Source organism: Pleurodeles waltl, chromosome 1_2 (genome assembly GCF_031143425.1).
Source record: "Pleurodeles waltl isolate 20211129_DDA chromosome 1_2, aPleWal1.hap1.20221129, whole genome shotgun sequence".
Taxonomy (NCBI): domain Eukaryota; kingdom Metazoa; phylum Chordata; class Amphibia; order Caudata; family Salamandridae; genus Pleurodeles; species Pleurodeles waltl.
The window spans coordinates 80,051,980-80,060,810 of NC_090437.1; the positions used below are offsets into that span (position 1 = coordinate 80,051,980).

General features: G+C 44.9%; 1 protein-coding gene across 1 annotated transcript; it reads left to right on the forward strand.

The window, feature by feature from the left end:
• The first annotated feature begins 823 nt into the window (after positions 1–823).
• Positions 824–8,042, forward strand: FOXE1 (forkhead box E1). The gene is made up of 2 exons (XM_069236554.1): positions 824–1,187; positions 3,369–8,042. The coding sequence occupies exon 2, from the start codon at positions 4,079–4,081 to the stop codon at positions 5,198–5,200; it is 1,122 nt and encodes a 373-aa protein (XP_069092655.1). The 5' UTR covers positions 824–1,187; positions 3,369–4,078; the 3' UTR covers positions 5,201–8,042.
• Positions 8,043–8,831: the final 789 nt, after the last annotated feature.

Genomic DNA, 8,831 nt, shown 5'->3' on the forward strand with positions numbered 1-8,831 from the left:
CAAAACCAAGGATGGCAAAGGGGCAAAAGACCCCCCTTGATTCACCCCAAAGATAGGGGTGCACCTGTAGCGCACACATATGCCTAAGGGGCATGTGTGTGCTCTATTGCAATTTAACAAAGCATCTTGGTTATTTTTTTTTAAATTGCACCTGGTTACCACCAACTTCAACTCTGTGGTAATTGCATCTCCTAAATGTCCAAATCACATTAGGGAAATGCTTTGAACGTCAGAATAGGAATCACAAATAGGAAATCCATGTGTGCGATTTCTTAAAGGCCTTTGTACATAAGAAAAGGCAGTTTTGCATTTAATTAACGCACGAAATATGGATTTGGAGCATTAAGAATTGCAAAAGGTCTTTGTCCATCTGGCCCATAGTTCAATAGAAACCTTAATTTCAGAAAAACATACATAAATTGCAAAGCAAATAGTCCATACTATATTTTACAGACCTTTGAAAGCATCTTCAATCTATTTACAAAGTAATAATAACGGTATGCTAATCAGTTTATTATTATGACCATTTAAATTGCCACTGCAACAGCAAGCGGGACATTCATTCATCTATTAATCAATGTTTTCGTTTTGACCCCAGTGAACCTGTGATCTAAATCTAACCATACTCATCCTGCATTCGTTCATTCATTCATTTACCTATCCACGCAAGCTCACGTGCAGCTATGCCTCGTCAGCTATAGTAGCCCAGAAAACTGACGCCCTTCGGAAAAGCCACGACACTGTGACTTCTCAGTAGTCTTTCACTTTAGCATTGTTTGCTGATTCTCCGAGGGAGTAGTTTGGTTTTGCTGGTATTGTTCCTGGTCGCAGGTGATTTTGTAGGGCGTCAATCGTCGTCTTCCTCAAGTAAGGCACTAACTATGGGGTCCTGTTGACGTCACTCGCCCGAGAGAGGCTGTGCAGGCCGCTGTGCCCCCCTCATCGCTGCTCATCCCTTCGCTGAGGATGGAGGGGTTGGGCCTGGTGCTCCCAGGTTGCAGGAATCTCAGGTTTCAGCAGGTAAACGCCGAGGACTCTTATTGTGACAGCGCTCATGGGAGCTCGGCAGCCTTTCCAGGTACCTGCGACTGCCCTATTTAAAGGTTAGGGTTAGGCGGCCCGGCAGTGAGGGGAACTGCGGACGCCTAGAGGGAGGCACTCTGCCCATGAACTTGCTTTCTGTGGAGGTAAGGAGACGGACTCTGCAGACTCAGTGTGGGGCAGGGTACACAGTGTGACTGGCACACGGATGCTGCCATCGGGACACACATTAGACGCTTTTCAAACTCTTATAAACTCTGTAGAATTTGTAATTAAAGTGGCCCATCGTACCATCCGGGTTCCGGCTCCAGGGCAGGACGGCAGAGCCTAAGTCCACCTCACATGCCTGGGTGTGGCCAGGGCCCATGTGCTACGCCGGGCGCCTTAGGCATGTGCCAGGGAGTGCAGAAGTCCGCTGTGCCTCGGAGGTCACTCACCTCCCGGCGAGGGCTGTCCCCCTCTCATGGACCCTGGGTGTGCTGCCGCTTTTGATAAGTTCTCTCTGCTGATAATGCCCGTCACGGTGGACACTCCTTTTTTCCAGTTTTTCTGCGCTTTTTCTCTCACTGTGTGTTCTGTGCTCCCTTTGGTCCTGCGTGGTCAGCACTGATATGATTGTAATGTCATCAAACGAAAAACGTAGTTTATCTTAGACACGGATAAGGGAAGGGAAGGGAATGGAGGTCGTTGTCACTTAGGACCCTCAGTGGTAGAGCAGCAGTGGTCAGATGTCAGTTTGTGACGACAGTCGTTCGAATAATAATAGTAGGAAATGACACACGGAAGAGATGTGCTGTAGCTGGCGACATGCTTGAGGGTTTGCTCTCGTTAAGGAACGTAAGACTCACATTGTTTGTGATCTCTCATATACGCATTTGTTACAATTTAATCACTTATTTCTTTGCATGTGCTTATGTCTACGGCAACGCTTTATGCGTCCCTTCAGGGGCTTATGAAACCAAAATAAATCATCCTAAATAATTCTGTGCTCATTTGCCCTGTTAAAGGAGCCTCTTCAGCTATAACTAAACACCAGCGAAAAACACACAGGCCCTGCAGTGTGATAATCACCATATTGATGTTTGCAGTATTGACATTTTCATTTGAGTCTGTTTTAACACTTTGATATCCCATTCAATATTTAATTTATCTTCTTAATGCGGTAACACTTGGGAGTCTTAGTTTTTCTGGTATTAGGAGAGACTAATGAGGCAGACTAAGTGAAAAGAAAATGGGGGAGTTACATGACAGAAAGGAAAGCACAGACCTTATTCTGCAGCGGTGTAACACAATATGACTTCCCCTGCCCCCTTTCGAAGTGTGTTCAATGACCACTCCCGCGCCCGAGTATATCTGCCATATGCCAGACCTATTAGTCATTAAGACAAGCTAGTAGATAAACAAAGACCTTGGGTCGAGCTGTGATGCAGAGGATCGCCTGGATTGAGTAGCCCATGCAAAGAATTAGATTTTTTAAAGTGTACGTAGAATGTGCACCCCTTCCAAAGATTTATGGAAAGTTCTTGAATTTCCATTCAATACAATTGCAAAGATTTTTTGTTTAATAACACTGGTGAAATATTTCTTCTTGCTGCAGCAACATTATAGCATGCAAAATCTCCCACGAACCGAAAAAAAAGGGATTGCAAAATGGTGAGTGCATGCTTTTGTTTTGCACTGCCATTTTTGTGGGCTAATTACCCAGACAATATTTATTTTACACAATGACACTTGAAAACTTTGTTTACCCTCGAACTACAATGTAGATGTTAATTTTACCGAATTAGAATTTAAGGCATTGCATACAATTTGTGTTTTCTTCCTTGAGTTGCATAAAGTGTTTGGACCAAGGCCGCTGCACATTTCCACAATACCTAGATGTTGCTGTTATAATACCCTGTCGAATTTCTGGGGTCTTCCAGGGGCAAATAACTGAAAGATGATAAGAATGCCAGATTCTGGCACTAGGTGTATAGCTGGTGAGTCCTGTTATAAACAGTGGAGAGTTATTGGAAGGTCCTACTGCAAGTGGGCACAGATGTGTGTCCTGCATCAGTGGTGGACACTAAACTACTTTCTTGAGCTTGGCCACTGAGGCCCAGGACTCTTTGTTGTTAGGTTTGAAGTGAGCCATCTTTATGCCTCGGTACAAAGACTCAATAATACTTTATTAAAACATTCCCTTTATGGTTGTTGAAACTTATTCTCATTGTAAATGTGTCAGGGAAGTTGGTTTCAATGATATACGCCTGTTTAAATCAGTGTGCACTGCTACAAACTGAACGTATCTCTGTTCATACTAAACACACTTTATTTCTTTGTTTAAGGCGTGCATTTCCTGCTGGGCTTTCAGAGGCTTCCCTGCCTTGGAAGAAGAGGAGGTGTGGGAAGTCCAGATGGCAGTGTGACTGACAGTGCAAGGTGCTAGTAATTTCTAGAGTCCAGGCATTGGAGAAAAAGTCCGCCTGAAGCCACACTAGGCCTGTTTTGTGCAATCTTTCTCCAGGCTGCAGACACCCGCCACATTTTTGGGACCAGAGGGATCTTGTCTGACCTATTAGAGTCTTCCTATTGAAGCTTTGCCTCACTGTCTACAAAGCTGGAGTTTCTATTTTGGGCAGTGGTGAGGTCTATAGTCTCACGAGAACTCGGTTTGATGCGGTTGATGGTGAGACCTCCGTGGGATGTATTGTTGACCTCATTTTGTGTACTTAAATGCAGCTTCCTCCTCAAACAGGCTACACCCTCGAGAAAAAAATATATAAGCGTGTCTGGCACTTGGATGTGTTTCAAGATCTGGCCTTAATGAGACTCTCCAAAGTCTGACAAAGACTGCAGTGTGTCTGAACAAATATCACTTGTAGGCAATCCTGTCAACAGCGTTGGGAGGCACTTTGTGAATATCTTCAGATTGTTTCACTTCATTGAAACCAAACCTTCGGTACTATAAGAACGTTTGTTGCTTGCTGCCAATTCTAGTTAAGTTTTCTCCAGCTGTAACTGTGCAAAAGTTGCTCTTTTGCCACACCTCAAGGGAATGACAGCAGAAAGCCAGCAGTCTCCGTGTCGGGCTGCTGCTGCGGGTGCCATCTTACAACAGCCTGGAAGCCTGGCCATGGTAGTGAAGGTAGAGAAGGATGTCTCTCCGGTGGTGAATGGTCCAGGCAACAACCCCGAATCTGAGGAGGCCCCAAAAGGCAGGAGGAGGAAGAGACCTCTGCAGAGGGGCAAACCACCCTACAGCTACATCGCGCTCATCGCCATGGCCATTGCTAACTCCCAGGAGCGCCGGCTCACCCTTGGCGGCATCTACAAGTTCATCACTGAGCGCTTCCCCTTCTACAGGGACAACCCCAAGAAGTGGCAGAACTCCATTCGCCACAATCTCACCCTCAACGATTGCTTCATCAAGATTCCTCGTGAGCCTGGCCGCCCAGGCAAAGGCAACTATTGGGCATTGGATCCCAACGCTGAGGATATGTTCGACAGTGGCAGCTTCCTGAGGCGGAGGAAGAGATTCAAACGCACTGACCTCACCACCTATCCAGCTTACATACATGACCCTGGGCTCTTCCCACCTGGAGCAGTAGCCAGACCACCGTATGGAAATCCAGTGTATCAGAACATGACGGTGAGCCCAACCTATAGCCAGCCACTCGCCCCCCACCACTCAGTGTACTATCCAGCACCATCCCCGGGTTACAGCACAAGCCATCCTAGGATGTTCAGCATAAACACGCTGATAGGGCATCCAGCCGGTCCTGAGACCCTACAGCAACCCACTAAGCCCATGAGCCCAGACAGGAACTCCCCCAGCTCCTGCACCTTTAGTGGGTATCAAGGCCAATGTGGAGGCAACATTACAAGCAGACCATCCAACTCCATAGGCTACTCCTACTCCAATGGGCATATGCCAATGAACCAGGGATCATATCCTCAGGGCAGCAACCCAATGTTTGGGGCTCCTGGGCGGTTGGCCATGCCTAGCTCTCCCGCAGTGAACAGTGATCCCACGGACTTCTACGGGAGGATGTCCCCAGGTCAATACACCTCCTTGACAGCGTACAACAGCAGCAATGCCCAGATGAGTGCAGCCAACCCTTACCTCAGACACACCTCCTACACAAGCAACATGGACAGATTTGTGTCCGCCATTTGAAAAGATGTGGGGACACCACAAGTTCTGAGACACTCTTGTGCACCACAAAACCCCTGCAATCAGAGCAGCACTTGAATCTGTGAAGACTGTTACCACAGTGAAAACACAAATGGGAAACCGCAAAGATGGAGTTTTAATGCCTGTGTGAAAGTGAAGCTAACAAACGTACATAATTTATATTGACTCTGGGAGGACTGCTGAAATCTTCAAATGTGATAAACATGTTTCCCACTTTAAGAGACATGAATGTTGTCCTCAACGAAAGACTAAAGACCCAGATTTGATTTTTTTTTTTAGTTAAAATTAAAAGAGTAGATTTCCCTGGTGTGCAAAGATTCAAAGTGGTCTGATGTGCTTCTGTTCTGGTTTGGATTTTCTCAGGCCCCTGGGTAGGTGGCATGCATCAGTCTGAACCTCCTTTAGCGATCTCTGCCCCCATCAATAGCAAAGTAGTGTTCTTGCCGTAAGCACTGGGTTGGAATATCAAAGCAAACAAACATTCAAATGTTATTTTTATATCTATTTTAATCTTGTTTCATACACCTTTAAAGTTATAATTCTAATAAATGGTTGATTTTAAGCAGGTTGTCAATTGTTAGCTTCACAGGGTGTAGTGACTTTCTTTTTTGAGTAAATAATATCCTTACACATTTGAGTGAAAAGATTTCCCCCATAGAAGTATGGAACACATGCCACATTCTCTTGCTCTGTAGTCTGCTATCATTCTATTTATTGCGTTGTATTTTTATATTTGAATGTTGATATGAGCTCTGCCTGACAAAGTGAATTCCTAAATCAAGCAGGGGAAAATGTGTAGGTTGCTGGCCGGAGTTCACAAAAATAAAAATAAAGACACAAATAGGTATTTTATTGGGCTGAGATGTCAGACAAATGTGGTCAAGTTAAATCCCCGGAATTATGTTTTATGCCTAGAAGTTACTTTGGTGTCATGCATAGACATCTTTTGCAGCCCTCTTCCCTGTTTCTGGCAAGTTTCCTAGGATGTTGCACCATTATTTTTCGATTTTATTATTCCAGTCTTCCTTTTTGTCTCAGGCTGTAAGGAAGCATGACATCTACAGTGCTTATTTCGAGAGAGAGAGAGAGAGTGTGTGTGTGTGTGTCCCACACTGTGAGTCCCGAACCGTCCTCATGCCATGGGTAAACACTGCCAGTTCCAGACAGACACTATCCTTGTGAGGACCGTGTGTTTTGAGGACCAGTGCCGTAGTGTGTTTAGGTAGTTTCAAACGTGTATCGAAAAACTAGAAGTCCAGTTATGTTTGCCTTGGTCCACTTTATAACCTTTCCTACTATCAAAGTGCGCTTGGAGTTAGAATAGTAAATACACACTTCATCACGGTCAATGGCCGGTCCTCGTAGTTATAGGTATGTCATGTTGTGTGTGTGTTTGCATGTGTGCGCATGCATCCGCAAGGGCTCAAAGTTTTTGTTAGGACCCTACTACCAGCGCTGCTGAACGCTGTAGTTACAGAATGCCAGTGCTGCCTTGTCGTGTTTGCCTCTTTCCTTGATCCCCTTCACTACTTGTCTCTTAATGTCAGTCTTGCAGGTACTTTTTATTGTTTGCTTTCTCCATTTGTTGCTGTTTCCCTATTGTCCTCTTCCTCCATTCTCTTCCTTCTCTACCTCTGTCTCTTCTGCTCTGGATTGAAGCCTGATGATGTTGTATAAATTCTGATTCACAAAAAAGAAGGAAAATTCCGGTGCTCATCTTTTCCAAAGCACTGACATAAATGAAGCACTTGGAGTGTAGAAGAAAGTGTCTCTCGGCCTCTTCTTCTACGGGACTAACTTAGAACCGCTTCTGTTCACTTTGAGTTTGTTTCTGACTCGCTTTCTTAATCCGCAACTGTGGTGAATCAACCTGCGTTTGATGAGCACTTGCCGGTGCCTCGGGTTTTTTACCACAGTGCAAGTTCAAAATTGTGTAAAAGAAATCTGCAATGCTGTGCCATGTACATCCTACCGCCGCTTCCAGGCATGTTCTGAGTCAGCGAAATGTCACCTCTCCTGAAGTGGGTTCTTATGTCAGGAGGACTGCTACAGGGAGGCTGGACTCTGGGACAGTGAGGTAGCGATTCTTTGGCGTGTTTGCACTTTGGACGTGGGGTGGTCTTGCTGGCGGGGCTATTCATCTATTTGTTTTGATTTTTTAGCTGGAGGCCATTTGTGTACATTGTTTTTAATGCGGAACCAAAATGAAAGCTTCGGTTTTGTGCATTTAGGACACATCCTGCTGATGAAAACAGCTGAAATTGCGGGTATCAGAAACGGGGAAAATGAGGAATAACTATCGGAAACGGGTGATGGATTATAGATTTCTCTGATAATTGCTAATTTCTGAGGGTACCTTCAAGGGGTACCTCTTAACTTCTGGTATTTCTCGCACTGCCCTCTTCCGGTCCCACCCCTAGAATTGCTAAGCCCCCCTGTGTCGGTAACTCCGAGGGTGGAAATACCGAACAGATACTTGGGCACTCTGTTTTTGGCGGGAGAGAGGAGTGAATGCACCTGCCCCGGCGAGGATACAATTGCTTTATATGTCTTTAACATGAGTTCAGAATTACAATGTTCATTTCTTCATTGTACAAATAAGAAAGGGAACCGAGAATAAATGGACACTGCGCACCGAAGCCCACTTTAAGGCAAAAGTCACGATTTTTAAATATGATTAAGCACTTGTACGGAATAAATTTGTGTTGTTATTATACTGAGTGTAATATGCTGCTAAACTCTCAATCTCCGTAAATGTATTTAATACACCTTTAAATATATTTTTTTAATAATCTAAAAGCTGTGGTGAATAACGCATATTGTATATATTAGAAACTATTGTTTTAGATGGACACTTACTGCCAGGTAATGAGTACACGCACTTCTTGAATTTGAAAAGGAGAGTACCCGCGCTTCTGGGCACTGCTGGAAGACATTCAATGGGAGAGTGCCGGCACTTGTCAGGAGCAAACAGGTTCTCTAAAGAGTGAGTACTTGCTCTTCTATATTGCCATTGAAAGCCCTGTTTTACACTGTAAGTGACACGTCACCGCAGCTAGATTATTAAAAAACAGAAATGAAATTCACGTGGGGACTTTACGGTTTTTGTGGCTGCTGGTTTACGAATTTGTTCGAGGGTCGTTGGACCTCAGAATGAAAATGGCAGTTGCGCACGTGCGTCCTTCACGCAATCACGCGCCACTAGTCAATTTCACTTCAAGGGAATGCTTCAGAATTTACAACATTCAGTTCAGTTAATTGCAGCTTCTCCTGACATATTTCGCTGCGTTTCAGAAATAAATGTGAATTGGCTCTTTTACGATCTAAGCTTATATGGCGAAATGGGAAGTTTTATCCGAGCGATACAGCCCGCGGTTGGTAATATTAAGGAAGTGAAGACACGTATGAGAAATACATCCTGCCATTGAGGCTTCGCTGCAGCGCGTCTGTCCCGCAGAAGGCCTGAAGCGCAATGCCGCCAGCAGGCAGACCTCCCGAGTTTGCATTTCCCCCAGAAAATGTACTTCTTTTGTATAAGCATCTGCCTTTACAATACGTTATTGCACTTGTCCTGCAGCACGACTTTTCACCATGCAAAGGCTTCTCACTGTTC

Bases quoted from the DNA above. Each gene is read 5' to 3' on its own strand.
- FOXE1 (XM_069236554.1), top strand. From the start codon at position 4,079: ATGACAGCAGAAAGCCAGCAGTCTCCGTGTCGGGCTGCTGCTGCGGGT.